Source organism: Puma concolor, chromosome E2 (assembly GCF_028749965.1).
Source record: "Puma concolor isolate L17-30 chromosome E2, mPumCon1.1.hap2, whole genome shotgun sequence".
NCBI lineage: Eukaryota > Metazoa > Chordata > Mammalia > Carnivora > Felidae > Puma > Puma concolor.
In genome coordinates, this window is record NC_141681.1 from 44,057,828 (window position 1) to 44,075,818 (window position 17,991).

General features: G+C 46.0%; 2 protein-coding genes across 3 annotated transcripts; one reads left to right on the forward strand and one right to left on the reverse strand.

The window, feature by feature from the left end:
- Positions 1-7,100: 7,100 nt before the first annotated feature.
- On the reverse strand, positions 7,101-8,916 carry LOC147573524 (major allergen I polypeptide chain 1). Its single transcript, XM_086689621.1, has 3 exons — positions 8,832-8,916; positions 8,488-8,675; positions 7,101-7,251 (listed from the first exon to the last, which is right to left on the reverse strand). Exons 1-3 carry the CDS (start codon positions 8,890-8,892, stop codon positions 7,222-7,224), a joined length of 279 nt encoding a protein of 92 aa, XP_086545747.1. The 5' UTR covers positions 8,893-8,916; the 3' UTR covers positions 7,101-7,221.
- Positions 8,917-12,554: 3,638 nt separating this feature from the next.
- Positions 12,555-14,832, forward strand: LOC112850684 (major allergen I polypeptide chain 2). Of its 2 annotated transcripts, none has more exons than XM_025914207.2 (3): positions 12,555-12,664; positions 13,181-13,362; positions 14,609-14,832. In XM_025914207.2, exons 1-3 carry the CDS (start codon positions 12,604-12,606, stop codon positions 14,693-14,695), a joined length of 330 nt encoding a protein of 109 aa, XP_025769992.1. In that variant the 5' UTR covers positions 12,555-12,603; the 3' UTR covers positions 14,696-14,832. The 2 variants fall into 2 exon arrangements, with proteins under 2 accessions (XP_025769992.1, XP_086545748.1); XM_086689622.1 differs by having other exon boundaries at positions 13,181-13,356.
- The last annotated feature ends 3,159 nt before the right edge of the window (positions 14,833-17,991 follow it).

A 17,991-nucleotide genomic window follows, 5' to 3' on the forward strand; every position in this document is an offset into this window, starting at 1 on the left:
ATGGTTTCCTGTCTCACATTCAGGTCCTTTATCCATTTTGAGTTTATTTTTGGGAATGGTGTAAGAAAGTGGTCTAGTTTCATTCTTCTGCATGTTGCTGTCCAGTTCTTCCAGCACCATTTGTTAAAGAGACTGTCTTTTTTCCATTGGCTACTCTTTCTTTTTTTGTCCAAGATTAGTTGTCCAAGATTTGTGGGTCCAATTCTGGGTTCTCTATCCTATTCCATTGGTCTATGTGTCTGTTTTTGTGCCAGTACCATACTGTTTTGATGATTACAGCTTTGTAGTAGAGGCTAAAATCTGGGATTGTGATGCCTCCCGCTTTGATTTTCTTCCTCAGTATTACTTTGGCTATTCGGGATCTTTTGTGGTTACATACAAATTTTAGGATTGTTTGTTCTAGCTGTGAGGAGAATGCTGGTGCAATTTTGATTGGGATTGCATTGAATGTGTAGATTGCTTTGGCTAGTATTGACATTTTGTCAATATTTATTCTTCTAATCCATGAGCGTGGAATATTTTTCCATTTCTTTGTGTCTTCTTCAATTTCCTTCATAAGCTTTCTATAGTTTTCAGCATGCATGTCTTTTACATCTTTGGTTAGGTTTATTTCTAAGTATTTTATGGTTCTTGATGCAATTTTTAATGGGATCAGATTCTTTATTTCTCTTTCTGTTGCTTCATTATTGGTGTATAACAATGCAACCGATTTCTGTACATTGATTTTGTACCCTGCGGCTTTGTTGAATTCATGTATCAGTTCTAGCAGACTTTTAGTGGAGTCGGTCGAGTTTTCCTTGTAGAGTATCATGTCATCTGTGAAAAGTGAAAGTTTGACTTCATCTTTGCCAATTTTGATGCCTTTTATTTCATTTTGTTGTCAGATTGCTGATGCTAGCACTATGATAAACAACAGTGGTGAGAGTGGACATCCCTGTCGTGTTCCTGATCTCAGGGGAAAGCTCTCAGTTTTTCTCCACTGATGATGATATTAGCTGTGGGCTTTTCATAAATGGATTGTATGATGTTTAAGTATGTTCCTTCTATCCTGACTTTCTTGAGGGTTTTTATTAAGAAAGGATGCTGAATTTTGTCAAATGCTTTTTCTGCATCTATTGACAGGATCATATGGTTCTTATCTTTTCTTTTATTAATGTGATGGAACACATTGATTGATTTGTGAATATTGAACCAGACTGCAGCCCAGGAATGAATCCCACTTGATCATAGTGAATAATTCTTTTTATATACTGTTGAATTCGATTTGCTAGTATCTTGTTGAGAATTTTTGCATCCATATTCATCAGGGATATTGGCCTGTAGTTCTCTTTTTTTTTTGCTGGGTCTCTGTCTGGTTTGGGAATCAAAGTAATGCTGGCTTCATAGAATGAGTCTGGAGGTTTTCCTTCCCTTTCTATATTTTGGAACAGCTTGAGAAGGATAGGTATTAACTCGGCTTTAAATGTCTGGTAGAATTCCCCAGGGAAGCCTTCTGGTCCAGGACTCTTATTTGTTGGGAGATTTTTGATAACTGATTCAATTTCTTCACTAGTTATGGGTCTGTTCAAATTTTTGATTTCTTCCCTTTTGAGTGTGTGGGTGTTTAGGAATTTGTCCATTTCTTCCAGGTTGTCCAGTTTGTTGGCATACCATTTTTCATTGTACATCCCTGATAATTGCTTATATTTCTGAGGGATTGGTTGTAATAATTCCATTTTCATCCATGATTTTATCTATTTGGGTCCTCTCTCTTTTCTTTTTGAGAAGCCTGGCTAGAAGTTTATCAATTTTGTTTATTTTTTCAAAAAACCAACTCTTGGTTTAATTGATCTGTTCTACTGTTTTGTTTTTGTTTTTTTTTTTTTGGATTATATATTGTTTATTTCTGCTCTTATCTTTATTATTTCTCTTCTTCTGCTGGGTTTGGGGTGTGTTTGCTGTTCTACTTCTAGTTCCTTTAGGTAGGCCGTTAGATTTTGTATTTGGGATTTTTCTTGTTTCTTGAGATAGGCCTGGATTGCATTGTATTTTCTTCTTAGTACTGACTTTGCGCATCATTTTTTTTTTCCCTTTTAAAAAATGTGTATTGTTGGGGCACCTGGGTGGCTCAGTCGGTTAAGCGTCTCTTGATTTCAGTTCAGGTCATGATCTCAACCGTTCGTGGGATCAAGCCCCATGTCAGGCTCAGCGCTGACAGCGTGGAGCATGGCTGGGATTCTTTCTCTCCCTCTCTCTCTGCCCCTCCTCAGCTCTCTCTTTCAAAAACAAACATTAAAAAAAAAAGAAAGAAAATCTCATTTTTTTTTAATAAAAAGAACAAAATAGACATTCTGGAGCTGAGAAACAAGATAAGTATTCGAGCAATATATTAAGGAGCAGATTAGGTGTAGCTGTTGAGAAAATTAAGTGGTAATTTCGATCAAAGGAAAATATATAGAATAAAACAGAAAGATGGAAGAATCTAAAATATAGAAAAATATGTAGGAAATACACGGGACACAGTGAAAACATCCTACATATATAGATGTTCAAATTACTGGTGTGATTCCTGTCTCCTGACTGGACCCAGACTGATAAGTATGACTTATTAGCAGGGGCAAAATCATCAGTGAGTGGCCACAACTATGTAAGGGCCTGAAGTAACTGGATTAATGCAGAAGAATATTCAGCTGCTTGGAAGGTAACAGGGCAATCCCCTGGCAATTCCTAGACTGGGCTATGCTGAGTGGGGTTGCCTGGATGGGGCATTTGTTTGCACTCTGGGCACCCCGAGAACTTCTTGGAAGTGCCAGGAGATGTCCTCTTAAGGGGTATACCGGGCCAAGAAGCAATAAATTGGTATTATCTTAATTAATTCAAGTATAAGTAACATACAATATTGTATTAGTTTCAGGTAAACAATTCTATACATTTCTTAGTGTGGGGCTTGATCCCACAACCTTGGGATCATAACCTGAGCTGAAACCAAGAGTCGGTTGCTCAACTGACGGAGCCATCCGGGCGCACTAACTACGTGCAAAGTTTTAATTAAAAGTTTAATTCTTTAAAGCCATCCCCTTTTCAATTTCTGATTGGTAATTTGTGTCTTTTCTTCTTGATCAGTGGTACAGGTTTATCAACTTTAATTGATTTTTCAAAAAAACAGTTTTTGGTGTCATTGATACTCTTAATTTTTTAAAAAATTTATTTTTAATGTTCTTTTATTTTTGAAAGAGAGAGAGAGAGAGAGAGAGAGAGAGACAGCGCGTGAGTGGGCAAGGGGCAGAGAGAGAGGGAGACACAGAATCCGAAGCAGGCTCCAGGCTCTGAGCTGCCAGCACAGAGCCCGATGCGGGGCTTGAACCCACGAACTGTTAAGATCATGACCTGAGCTGAAGTTGGACACTTAACTGACTGAGCCACCCAGGTGCCCCGATATTCTTAATTTCCTATCTGTTTTCTACTTCATTAATGTCATACTTTCTTTTCTTCCTGAATTGGTAAGTATACTATAATGTTTATAGTAGAAGTGATACCTTGATAAGCATCTTAGCTTATTTCTTATTTTAAGTGGACCTCTTGTAATATCTTACCATCAAGTATGAAGTTTGTCATAGTTTAAAATTTTTTTTAATTTTTCTTTAAAAACATTTAAATTTATTTATTAATTTTTCTTTCAAATTTTAATTTAAATCCTTGTTAGTTAACATATAGCGTAGTATTGGTGTCAGGAGTAGAATTTAGTGATTCATCACTTACATATAACACCCAGTGTTCATCATAACAAGTGCCCTCCTTAATGCCCATCACCCATTTAGTTTTTTTTTTTTTAATTTACATCCAAATTAGCATATAGTACAACAATGATTTCAGGAGTAGATTCCTTAGTGTCCCTTTAGTTTTTTTTATAAATGCACTTTATCATTCTCATGAAAACCTCTTTTATTCCCATTTTGTTAATTTTTGAAAATCGTAAGTGTGCAGTATTATGAAACTTTTTCTGCACCGGTTTAGATGACCATTTGTTTTTTTTTTTTTTTTTTCTCTTTTAGTCTCTTAAGGCAGGGAATTCTGTATTTTTGTAATGCTAAGTTATGTTTACATTCTTGGAACAAAATAAACTTTCCTTTTTTTACAAAATATATATATTTTTTTCAACGTTTATTTATTTTTGGGACAGAGAGAGACAGAGCATGAACGGGGGAGGGGCAGAGAGAGAGGGAGACACAGAATCGGAAACAGGCTCCAGGCTCTGAGCCATCAGCCCAGAGCCTGACGCGGGGCTCGAACTCCCGGACCGCGAGATCGTGACCTGGCTGAAGTCGGACGCTTAACCGACTGCGCCACCCAGGCGCCCCCAAAATATATATTTTTATACATTTTTTAGGTTAGGCTTGCTCACACTTTGTTATTATCTGCATAGTACTGAATTATCCCCAAAGTGTTCTAGAGGAAATGAAAACTCTTGTTCCTGTGGTTAAATACATAGAGCAATGTATTCCATGTGGGCTTATGCTTTTAAATTGTTTTACTGTCTTTTTCGTGGGCCTTTGAGGAGGAAAAGAGAATGAGAGATTTATTTTTCACTATGTTTTTCCCACTTCAAGGCATTTGCTGAGCGGTGGAGTGTTTCATAAGCCTGTGCTTATGCAGGGAGCACATTGTACACCACGCTGCATGTGGGCACAGTTTCCCTGGACCTTGGTGATCAGCCTGCAGCCTGTCTTGCCTTGTTCCTCCTGGACTCCTTCCAGGGTCTCTCTTAGTCTGGGGCTTCCCAGTATTCTTAGGCCTTGCTTTATTTTTTCCCCCCAGGCAACTAGACCAAAATGGGTTAGATAGCTTGCTGATTTATTCTGATTCCTTCTGTGTCTCTCTTGAAAGAATGTAGTATGGGCTCACCCCTCATGGCTTCAGTCTGGAAGATGTGCCTCGGGCTCTAACAGTCCTGTCTTCTTGCCTTCGGCAAATGTCTTCTACTGTACTTCGTCGCCTTTCCTTCTTGATCAGGCGGATGGATGTCGGTCATCATGTCAGTTTGAGTTCCCAGCAAAGAAGACCCAGACACAGGGACATGAGGGCAGGCACTTTATTTGGGAAGCGACCTCAGGGTGCTCCAGTGAAACAGGAAAACGAGAAAAGCGGCAAGATTGGCCAACTGGGACTCAAGACCACTGGGCACCTATCAGAGACCGTGTGGAATTCACTGCAGAACTGACCCGCCAGAAGTTGAGGAGGCTGGGGTCCGAATTGTTTCAGGGTTGCCCTGTAGGCATGATCGGCTTCACACACGCAGAGGGAGCTGAACAGAGTTCCGCAAGCTCCCAGGTGGTGGAGAAAACCAGCGAACGGTGAAGAAAGATGCAAGTGTTTGAAGAGGGAAGATGTCTCCAAGAGGGGATTATCCACCACCGTTTTAGGTCAGACCACGGAGAAGTGGGGCGGGGCTTTTATGATCTCGAGGCAAGGTCATGTGTGAATCAGAGATCAAAAGCGTCACCCTTACGTTCCTGACATTTACCTTTCAAGCCATCTGAGGTTTGGATGTCAGACAGAAAGGGATTTAGAAGGGCATCTGAACCTGAGTTTTCCTTGGCCACAGATTAGATAAAGAGTCCACAGGTTGCAGGAAGGCAGCCAGAGGGGAGGGATTACACAGAAAGCGTCCAGATGTCGTAGGTGCCATCAGTCCCCAGGGAGTTCTGTGCGAGTCTAGCAGCAGTTGGGGGACTGGTTGTGTCTTGGTGAGGACAAACTGCCCGTTGCTCATCGCCTTCTCACCTTTGGGCGGGGTGCCCCTCACTCCCTACACTTGCTGTGGACCAGGGTGAGTCTTCATCTACGACATTGGAAGACCCGGCCCACTCATCTGGGTGACAGCTCTCCTTCTGTAAGCCCAAGAACTTTTCAGTATGTATGGCGGGGGAGTGGTGGAATATACACCCTGGGTCACATATGGGAGGGTGATGAGAAGGGTCTCTGCCCCACAACCTGCTTATGACCTCTGGACTCCCCTTGCTACCATGGGGGCAGCGCTCCATTTCAGAAGTAGCCCCCAGCCAGACCCTGGGGGTCAGAGTGGTGGGCCATAGGCCAAGAGCCAGGTCTCACTCTGGGCAAGGTGGCCTTCCTCTCCTGTCCCCATGACATGCTCCACAGAGAGAGAGAGAGAGAGAGAGATCCCCTCTGGGAACCTTGCCTCAGCCTCTTCACCAAAATGATCACAGAGATACCCCTCCTGGGGGAAGCCCTGCGGTGTAAGTTCAGCAGACTCTTTTCTGGGGGAGAGCTCAGGTGGCGGGGATGGAAGCGTAAGAGAGGAGGCAAGGATCCTGGCCAAGAGGAGACAGATGAGGGCAGCAGGGCCTGAGAAGCCTCCGGAATCATGGCCATAGAGCAGAGCCACAAGAGGAGTTCTGAAGCTCCAGGACCCTGGACATCCACTCTGAGCATTAGACCCAACTTGTAGTGTGTTAAGTACAAGGGGGCAGCCGGCAGTTGGGTGGTCGGCACTAGGGGAAACTGAGGTGCAGGAGGTGACGGGGTTCACCACTCGCACCTTGACCCTTGTTCTTTCTCTCCATCCAGGTGCTTGGGACAGGGGCTGTTTCTCACCCATGATTTTCTGTGGCCCCACCAAAGAGGCCCTGGAGAGGGGAGGTATTTCCATTTTATAGGTGGGAATGAGAGGCCCAGAGAAGGACTAACACGTGCACAGCCACACGGTGAGCCGAGCCGTCTCTGGCAGTGGGTGCACAGATGCAGCAGGTCCTGACGCCCGGGAGCCTGTAATCTTTGGCAGACACTTTACCTCTCCGAGCCCCAGTCTCCTCGCTTGTAAGACTGGGATGATTACTCCCGTCTCTTGAGGTCACTGGGAGGCTGAAATTTGGTAGATAATGCATGTGAGGTGTAGGTCCTGGTCCACGGAAGTGCTCAGACATGCTACCTGTGCTAATGGTCATCACCCCTCCCCCCACCTCTGGGATTCAGGGGAGGAAGGACATCTGACTGCATTCAAATCAAGCGGTTGGAAGGCACACTGGTGGTCCCCCCACTGCAACACCCCTCCACCCCCTCCCCCACCACCCAAGCCCAGCCCAAGGAGCAAGCACTCTCCATGAATTGCAAGGCTTTTATTGCTGGAATCCTCTAGTCAGACACCTGGACATGGCAGGCTGCTGAGACTACTTAGTGATCAGTTCAGTGGCTTCCTTAGGGCTCCTGGCAGTGATGGCTCCATTAACACCCAGGACTTGTGTATATTTTGTCCTGCAAAGAGAAAGTCAGGAGACCTGGTGAGACCTTGAGGGGTACGCGAGACATCAAGCTCTACTGAGCACGCACTGGACACTTTGTGGGGAGGAGCCTGCAGGCTCGTTTGGAGGGTGGCTTCTGGATCTGAGCAGGCCAAGGTGGTTCTTCCCAATCTACTGCACAACAAGAGAATCCCAGGGTGTGCCTAGAAGCTTCCTCCAATGAAACAGAGTGAAGAAGAGGGGTGACTATGATGGGATGGAGGGCAGTCTCGGACAGAAGTGGTAGACTTGGATAGAAAGAGGCTGGCAAGAAGGTCCTGGCAGGGCTCCAGATGCACCTGTGGGCATCTGGGAGACTCCAGGAATGAGCTGGTCCAGCTTGCTTCCTCCTTCTGTCCTTTGGACACTTGTTGCTGAAGCAGTAGCTTGTTCCTACTTTTGGGACAGCAGAGAGAGGATTCACTGGAATTCTCCACTCAGGGCATCCCAGGCCTGGGCAGGGCAGGAGGAGAACTTTTTGGAATCTGCCTCTCCTCTCCTCTCCTCTCCTCTCCTCTCCTCTCCTCTCCTCTCCTCTCCTCTCCCCTCCCCTCCCCTCCCCTCCCCTCCCCTCCCCTCCCCTTCCATCATCCTCTCTCTTGGTATGTGAGGCACAGAATGACAGGGCAGGAGGAGGGCTTTTGGAAGCTGCCTCATCTCACCTCCCCTCGCCCCTCCCTGCCCCGCCCCTCTTCTCCCCTCCCCTCCTCCTCTCTCTCAGTATTTGAGGCACAGAATGGCCCTCTGGGACCCAGGGAATGAAGACAAATGAGGGTTTTTTTTGGGGGGGGGGTGGAATATGGAACTTGAGGAGTTAAGAGAAAAAGAACTGATGTTTGGAGATAGGAAGCACCTAGTGCAAACAGTTTGAAGATCCAGTCTCACGTGCTGGAGAGGCTGGAGTCAGGAAGGCCAGAGCTGAGGGCCTGACACTGAGGCCAAGTGATGCCAGGGACACAGGAGGGCCTGCAGACTCCCAAGCTGGTGGCCAAGCAGCGTTGAGCAGCCTGGGCCAGCCCCAAAGCTTGAGGGGTAGGCTGAATCTTCCCCACATGATCCCCTCTACTTCCCCAGCCATGGCGTCTTTCTCCTCCCAGATTCCCAGGGAAGGGCCATGGTGGAGAAGAAACATGAGCAACCCCCCTCCTGCACTGCCCTGAGCAGACCCCCCAGACAGGCGTCAGAGGCACAGACACAGAGCTAGACCCACCAGCACGCTGAGAGCATTCTCCTTATCCTCTTCTGTCATTTTTGCATCAACGCAGTTCTTCAGTTTTCTGGCATTTGCCAGTACTACAGGTCGTGCATTGTATTGTGCCACTTGCTCAACATATTCGTCGGGGGTTCCCGTCAGGAATAGGTCAACATCCCTCTTCACGGCTGAGCAAATTTCACAATCTGGAACACAAAGACAAGCTGACCCTCCCTTTTGAAAGACCTTCATCAGGACACATTCTTCCCTTCCCCTTCCCGCCATGCTCAGAAGTGCCCTGGGAAGGTGTTAGAACCCCTGGAGAATCTGTGTCCCCAGACACTCATGTCCCAGACACCTACTTCCACCCGAGATCAAGAGCAAGGCAGCCCAGAGAAGCACGAGAACACGAGCCCCCTCCATGATGCAGTGGCAGGTGCTCCCTCCCCAGCCTGGAACCCTTTTATACCTGCTGTGGCCGCAACAGTAGGGCAGGGTGGGAGGGCCGCGTCTAACATCCTTTTCCAGGAGGCACCGCCAGGCCTCTCTGGGCTGCAACTCAGAATTGCCTGGGGGCTATGGAGGGAGGAGATGTATGTGTGGGCAGGATCCTAAGTCCCCGAGTCAACAGATGACACTACCTTGGCTGCCCTTCCCCGTCTTGAGGGCTCTATCCAAGTGTCAGCTGACACCAGTAATTTCAGAACTGAAATTTTCTAGGTTGACTGGGGAAAGGGGCAAGAGAGTCTCCCAAATCAGGCCTCCCGAATGATGGCCAATGTCAGCCTGTCATTACATGTGACCTTGAAGATGGTCTGGTCTCACCTTACGGATTTTTCAGGAAACCCAATGCTTAGCTAGTGGACTCACAGCTAGCAAGTACCAAAAGAAGGCTGGTCTCTGGTGGCTCCTGCCCTGCCTTCATCATAATCTGTGTCCTTGACCTGCTCAGTGGCCTCCCTTGAGCCAGTCTCCTGAATCTGATTCTGGAGCCCTGAACCCTCCCCTACATGCTGGTGCCCAGGTTCTAGTCGTCTCTTGACCGAGTCCTGTCACCTGGTCACTTTAATAGCACCTCAGGCAGACACAGAAATATCATTTCCCCCCAACTGGCTTCTTCCTTTGAGTTTCTCTATACTGTTCATAGTATTCACACCATTATCTCTCTGGAGATACGATCCGAGGAAAAGCCAGACTGCTTCTGTGGCCTGGGACCGTCGTGTGCTCTGCGTAACCAGCACCCCACCAAAGACCTGCTGCTTTTCTGCATCTACTCCTGCCATTCTCTCCTCCCTCACGGGTCTCCTTTCTGCTTCTTGACCACGCCAGGGCCTTTGCACGAGCTGTTGCCACTGCCCAGGATGCTCTTCCTAACAAGTACATGATTCATGGCATAATTGCTCAGGGCTCCTCAAACGCCGCCTTATCAGAGAGACTTTCCCACATGCTTGATCCCTTATGTCAGGGCCCCCACCTCCCCCAGCAGCACATGCTGTTCTCTCCCACTTCGTCTCCCTCCATAGCACTCCTTGTCATTTGTTGATCGTCTTCCCCTCCCCCTTAGACGTATAACAAGCCCCAGGAGAGTGAGGGCTCTGCCGTGTGTGCTGCTGCATCCCCAGGATGAGGAGAGGGGCCAAAATGTAGCAGGGACTTCACGAATGTTTGTTAGATGGAAGAAAGGAATATCTCATTTCTGTGGAGTTGATAACCGAGAACATTTGTACTTAATGCTTGCTTGCTGGAGGTACCTGCTGGGCCTTTTCTCTGAGTCTCTGTGACAGAAGGAGGTTTGCTGGAGCCCAGAGCTGAAGGTAAGACAAAAATTTTCTGGTTCCAGTCAGAACTCTATGCCAAACAGGATTCACATCCGGTAACTGCTCTTGGCTAAGAGGAACCGAGTCCTGAGCTCCAGCTGTCAGTTAGCCACCATGGAGCCACTCCAGTCATGAGGCCCCAAGGTCATACCTATGATGGTCACCTCATGACGAGCTCAGGTCACTGCAGATGTCCCTCAGAGGTTCCTGAGCACCTATCCGCCTGGGAACACAAGCTTCATGTGCCCAGACTGGCCATGCTTGCTCTTTCTTTACTGGGACAGAATTTCAGGGTGGTCAGGGCGCTTGGGCAAGGATCACACGTCTGCTGTCCTTCACTAGGCCCTTCCTTCAAGTTCTCCCCAGCTCTGTGAGATGGTGAAGCCAGATTTTGGAGTGCTGGAGCAACACAGTCAGGATGCTGATGTCCGTGCAGACCCACTGGGTGCCACAAGTCCGTCTGAGATATCTCTTCATGTGGGGACATTCGCCGAGGTCAGGGGCACTTGCTGGCTGAAGTCTTGCCAGTATATGCAATCCTTTCCTAATGCAAGTGTTTGGTTTGTTTTTTTTTTTTTTTTAATGCATTTTTATTTGGGGATAGTTCTAGACTTACAGAAAAGTTGCAAAGATTTGTCAAAACTGACATTGGCATATTACTACTAACTAAATTCCAGACTTTATTCGAATTTTACCAGTTTGTTCATTAATATCTTCTTTGCGTTCTAGAATCCAGTCCACATCCTACACACACTGCATTAATTGTCATGTTTTCCCAGTCTCTTCTGGTCCGTGATAGTTTCTTAGTCTTTCCTTGTTTGTCATGGCCTTGATAGTCTTGAGGACCAGGTATGATAGAATGTCCACTAAGCTGACTTTGTCTGCTGTTTTTCTCATAGTTTAAGAGTCTGAACTTTAGGTATGGGGTTTAGGGAGACACCAAAGAGGTGAAGTGTCGTATTGTCACATGGTAATATGTATCATCCCTGGTTACGTTAGCCTTGATCATTTGATTAATGTTGGCTTTGCCAGGTTTCTGCATGGTTTTCCCCTTCTCCTAACTACTCTTTGGAAATGAATTATTAAGTCTAACCCACTCACAAGGAGGGCAGGCAATAAGCTCCACCTCCTTAAGGGAGAGTACCTATGTGTATTATCTAGAATGCTTTTGTAAAGAATATCTGTCTCTTATCTCCTTATTTATTTATTTAAACATTTATATCAGTATGGACTCACACATTTAATTGTATACTTTGGGTTATCAACCAATACAATGTTATTTCTTTTGTTTGCTCAAATTGTTTCAGATTTGGCCACTGGGAGTTTCCTTCTATACTTTCCATGGACTATCTCATCATGTTTGTGCCAATAAACTACTTTCCTAGATTAGAAGGTTGAGTTTAGCTCTTGAGAGCGTTTAAGCACCTTTGGTTGACCTGGCACCTTGGTATGTGGAGCTCCAACTCACAATGGACATAAGAGACAAACTGTACAACCCCACAACGATTCACTAATGTTTCTGGATGGGCTAGTGAGTCCAACCTCCTCTTGGGATTAAGTTTACCGATGGAGGAGGGTGAGACAGGGCCAAAGCTGGAGCTACTGGGAGTCAAGAAGGTGCCCAGGCATTTGCTTCCTTAAGGGTGAGAGGGAAGCAGGTGACATGATCCTAATTTAGAGCGTTACCAGCCCTTGAGGAGGCCTACGTGCCCAAGCGTCCTGAGACTCCCCTAGTAGGGAGTGATTTGTAGCCCAAGGATGGCATCCACCCATTCTCAGGGCTTGATCCACAGACCGCGGCAGTTAAGGTGTTCAAGAGGCTTGAGTTGGGACTAGCACCCCATACTTATCTCCAGGACTTAAACTTGGGCACAAGTAAGGTTTTGGATGCTCTTTTGTCTACCTGTAGTGGTGTAGACCTGTCCTTGACCCCTCCTGTGATTTTCATCTCTTTGTCTTGGGAGAGTATCGCACTTGGGAGCCAGGATAGTTTGAGGGAAGGAGTAGCAGGAAACAGGGGTGACAGTTGGAGCTGGGACAACAGAGCAGTTGGCTCAGCATGGAATCACTTAGACACATCACCTCCAGTTGGTCTTTGGCAAAGAAAAAACCACATCCTCTCCAAGAGCTTTGCCCTCAAGAGTAGGAAGGGCTTCCCACTCTTAACAGCCCAAGGGCTGAGGGAGCCACATGTGCCAGGTCCCTGCCCACAGGCCTTTGGAGCTTCTGGGGGGGGTGTGGGCTGGGCTTAGGGTGCTAGTAGTTTATAAGGCAGCAGAAATCCTGTCCTGAGCAGAGCATTCTAGCAGCTGACACGATGAGGGGGGCACTGCTTGTGCTGGCGTTGCTGGTGACCCGAGAGCTGGGCGTCAAGATGGGTGAGAGCAGATGGAGGGACAGATGACCTTCCTGATCCTTGCCCTGCTCTGTCTCACTCCTTTACCTCCCATGGTGATCTCCAAACAGGTTCTAGCCACAAAGTTAGGCGGCAGCTGGGAGATCATTGTCCAGGAGTCCTGCAGAACCCCCCTGATGTTTTTAGTCGTAGAATGGAGGGAGAGGTTTGGAGATGGAGGGGTCATTAGTTGTGCACACAATAGGGGATAGTTAGTTGGGGGTAGTGGTGCTTATTTGAAAGGCAGAAACAGGCAGGCTGGGATGCCCGGAGGCACCGGTCAGGGGTCTCTCCGGCTGCTCTCTTCTGCTGAGAGTGCCTCATAGAAAATGTTCTGTCTGTCTGGGATGTAAGCAGTCCTGGGAGTGGGCAGGTCTCTGCGGAAGGTGAGTCAGAAGACCCTGGATATATGTGAGTTGCTTTCAAGTGGTGGGCAAACAGGAACCTCCTACTCTGCTGATTCTTTTGTTAAGGTGTTTTCTGTTGTTTGTGTCTTCAGCGGAAACTTGCCCCATTTTTTATCACGTCTTTACTGCGGTGGCCAGTGGAGATGAATTCCTGTTGGACTCCTCCCTCACAAAAGTCAATGCTACTGAACCAGAGAGAACAGCCATGAAAAAAATCCAGGATTGCTACGTGGAGAACGGACTCATATCCAAGGCCTTGGATGCACTAGTCATGGTAATTTCCTATCCTTCCCCGCCTCCCCAACCTTCACGTTGCGCGTGCAGCAGATTGTAATATTCCACATACAGACCATGCAGTCAGGGGCTACATGGCAGGTAAGAGCTATAAACAATCAAGCACATAAACCTTTGCTCCGCTCTACAGCACATAGAATACGCAACCTCACGCCATGTGCACACCCAGCCTGTTCTTCTACCACACGCGTCCCTTGTGTGCGAATTACCTTACGCACAGTTGGAAAATAGGGGACTAATATCGGTGTGGCATAGAAAGCGTGTTGACTCATAGGATTTTTTTCTTTCTAGGTTAGGGGTGTCAGAATTGCAGGAGTAGGATTTTAGCCTTCCACAGGAAAGAGAAAGTTCTTCATTCAGCTCCTGCACATGTAGGAGCCTTGTCAGTTCTAGTTGAGGAATATTGAAACTAAGGCACCTGCCCTCAGACTCTCTTCCCAGGAAGGGACTCCCTGGCTTTGGGAAGCTTCTGGTTTTTGGCTTCTGTTTTACTTCCCCTTGTGCCCACCTTGATGGCTGCTATTCCTTTGGTTCAGAGTCTCACTTCCATCTGTATCATTTCAGGGTCTAAAGTCAGATTTTCCACTCTGTTGTTCTGGTGCCTGAGGCCCTCGAGGCAGCTCCTAGCTACGTGCAGCTGCACCCCAGCGCTAGTCAGTGTATTTCTGGTGAACTATCTTTTTCTGTTATTTTTCTTGTTGCACAGTTAGGTCGATTTGGGTTAGTCTGTCTCTTACCTCTACTTGCCGTTAAGTGCTGATTCTGTAAAATGAGAGCTTTGTGAAGAAGGAGAATTTCTTGCATGACTACGGGCACCCAGGGCACATGGGATTGTTTACAACACACACATACAGATTCCATACATCCAGTACACCTGACAGATGAGTCTCAGGTGAGGGAGACATCGCATGGACCCAGACTCAGCTACCTTGCCCCTCACCCATGCCCAGCCCCCATCACGCCCTCCAGAATCTTCTCCTCTTCTTGCCTCCCTCACTGGTTGTTCAGACTCCCTCCTGACACAGGTGCGTGGGTGATGGGGGAGCCGTCTCTATCCTGGTCTGACTGATCGTGGCCCTCTCTCCAGAAATCGGTCTGTGGGCTAGAGGTTCTTGCTAGGGACAGAGCGGAATCACTGGGGATGAGGCATGAGGTGATCCTGGGGGAATGGATAGCGCTGCCATGCGCTCAGGTCTTCTGTCCCTCCTCATCTTACTCTCTCCCAGATAACCATCAGCTCCAGCAAAGATTGCATCGTTGAAGCAGTTCAGAACACCGTAGAAGATCTCAAGCTGAACACTTTGGGGAGATGAATCTTTGCCGCTGATGCCCCTTCTGAGCCCCATCCTCCTGCCCTGTTCTTTATACCGAAAGCTTGAATCCAGACACCTGTCCTCACCTAATTCACTCATAATCAGGCAGACTAGAATAAAAAAACTGCATCTTAGCACCCCCGGGTGCCCCGTGTCTGTGTTCTGTGCGGGAAGCGTGGGAGGCCTGGCAGGAGATCCTGGGACAAGGCAAAGGGAGGTGACATGTGCTCATTGAGAGCATGGGGACTGGAGGCAGGCTGAATCAGGAGCACATGTGAGCGGTTTCCTCTTCCTCGGGCTATTCTCTCATCTGCAAAATGGGGATTATGTGTGAGGATTAAATTAAATCACATACATGTAACCCCAGGATTTATCACCATGGAAGGATAAAAATGTTGTCCACGTAGCATATTTCCAACTCTGGCATTTGTCACAGCAGCAGAGCCTCTAGTCCCTTAAATGTCATCCTGGCAGGGGCGCCTGGGTGGCTCAGTCGGTTAGGTGACCGACTTCAGCTCAGGTCAAGATCTCAAGGTTTGTGAGTTCGAGCTGGGCATCAGGCCCTGTGCTGACAGCTCAGGGCCTGAATCCTGCTTTGGAGTCTGTGTCTCCCTCTCTCTGCCCCTCCCCCACTTGCACGTGTGCAAGCGCTCACCCTCTCTCTTAAAAATAAACGTTAAAAAAAAATGTCACCCTGGCAATTTAAAGGTGACTCAGGTGATGACCTGAGTGGGTTTATCACAAATCCTCTCTGTGTCTCAGTGGTATTTGCCATTTTCTGCTTCGTTTTTAAAAAATTTCTTAATGTTTATTTTTGAGAGAAAGAGAGAGTGCACACAAGTGGGAAGGAGGGGAGAGAGAGAGAGAGAGAGAGAGAGAGAGAGAATCCAAAGCAGGCTCCAGGTTCTGAGCTGTCAGTGCAGAGCCTGACACGGGTCTCAGACCCACAAACTGTGAGATCACGACCTGAGCCGAAGTTGGACACTTTAACCGACTGAGCCACCCAGGCACCCCACCATTTTCTGCTTCTTTGGTAGATGTCTTCTGAGGAGGCCAAACTTTCTGCAGGAACTCTCAGTTCCACTGCTGTTCTTGGGTTCTGCCAGCGGAACCATGACCCCTATGCAGTCTTGGCTCAGGAGGAAGGGAGAAAAGAAGTGGATGGAAGAAACTAACCCAGAGGGAATGGCTGTCATGGGGGAGATCTGGCTCTTCTCTGGCCTAGTGGTTGAACTTAAGCATTTTAATTCACCTGTTTACTAATTTTACATCTGGGTTTCACACCTACCAAGTCTGCTAGACCTAACATTAACTGTTCAGGTCAGACTAAAGGTCTACAATTTTATTGAGAAGTACAAAATAAAATTTGAATTGATAATGGGCTAAATCATATCCCGTATATGTAGGGGATAAATTGACACTATAGAAATGTCAACTATTCCCAAAGCCATCTAAATTAATCTTTGTTCTAATGAAGATTGATTTAAAGTTCCTCCAAAAGAATAAATTCTTCAATTGATATCAAGCAAGACAATTTAGAAAAATAAGAACCATGAGCAAGATCTTTTTCACTAGGTATCACAATATAGGTATAAGACTAACAATGTAGTTTCAGTAGAGAAATGGATGGTCATTGTGATAGAAGAGAAAACACATAAATAGACTCAAAGAAAGTTTAAGATATAATAGTGACAGCTTATTGAGTCACGGAGAAAGAACGGATTTTTTTTCAGTGGCATTGAACAAAATGACCAAAATATTTAAGAAATGAAGATGGATCTGCCAAGCCTTTCCCTGTGGATTAATGACTTAATTGCCAAAGTTCCAATAGTTAATCATCCATTTGTCATGAGTGATCTCTGTCTCTCTCTTTTGACTTCCGTGATATCATAGTCTGTTGGTTTTTCTCTATTTTATTGGGGCATCTTTCTCAGCTTTTTTCTGGTTACTTGTGTCTTATACAAGCGATCATTGTCTTTGCATCTCTTTTCTATACAGACTTACTTTCTTCCAAATTTAAATCTCCAAACCCAGTACTAAAACACTTAAAGGCACAAAATTGGCTCTCACTAAATATTTGTTGAATTAATTAATATTGAAAAAACCCTAAATTCCTCCTCAGGCCCAAATATACAGAGGACTTAAATAAACAAAAGATTTGAATGGGAATTTTGAACAGCATAAATATGTCATTTCCCTCCAAAAATAACAGTTTATTTATTTTTTATAAACTGGATTTTTGAACAGGATTTTTTTGAAGAAAAAAGTACTTTATTTAAAAAAATTTTTTTGAAAGAGAGAGAGTGAGCAGGGGAGAGGCAGAGGGAGAGGGAGAGAGAATGAATCTTAAGCAGTTTTCATGTCCAGCGCAGAGCCTGACATGGGACTCAATCCCACGAATCTTGAGATCATGACCTGAGCTGCAATCAAGAGTTGGCCACTTAACCAACGGAGCCACCAGGCGCCCCTGAACAAAAATTTTAAAACAAAATCAGGGGCAGCAAGGCCTATGAAATACTAAAATTTATTTATTTATTTATATTTGAGAGAGAGAGAGAGCACATGAGCAGCGGAGAGGGGCAGAGGGAGAGAGAGAATCCCAAGCAGCCTCCATGCCCAGCACGGATCCCGACTCGGGGCTCGACCCTGGGATCATGACCTGAACTGAAACCAAGAGTTGGATGCTTAACTGACTGAGCCACCTAGGTGCCCCTAGGAAATATTAAAACATAAACACAGGCAGATAAATGGACTGCGAAAAGAAGGCCAGACATAGATGTAAATAATCATGGATTTTATGATAAAGGTAACTTGCAAGTAAGTGAAGAAATTAGGATTATTTCATAAATGGAATGGGTGCTGGATCAATTGATTGAACATTTGGGGAAATCAAACTATTGGATACCTCACTTACAGTTTTCTTCAAAATAAACTCCAGATAAGTTAAAGTCTTACATATTAAAAGATGTTTTAAGTTTATTTATTTTGAGAGAGACAGAGACAGTGCAAGTGGAGGAGGGGCAAAGAGAGAGGAAGACAGAGACTCCCAGGCAGGCTCCGAACTGTCAGCATGGAGCCCAACATGGGGCTTGACCTCATGAAACCATGAGACCATGACCTAAGCCAAAGGTCAGTTGAGTCAGACACTCAACTGACTGAGCCATCCAGGTGCTCCAAGGCTTATATATTTAAAGAGTGAGACAGAAAAATCCCATAAAAGTCTTGGAAAAAATTGTAGAATATTTTTATAACCTTAAAGAAGACCTTCTCAAAGATATATGTGTGTGTGTGTGTGT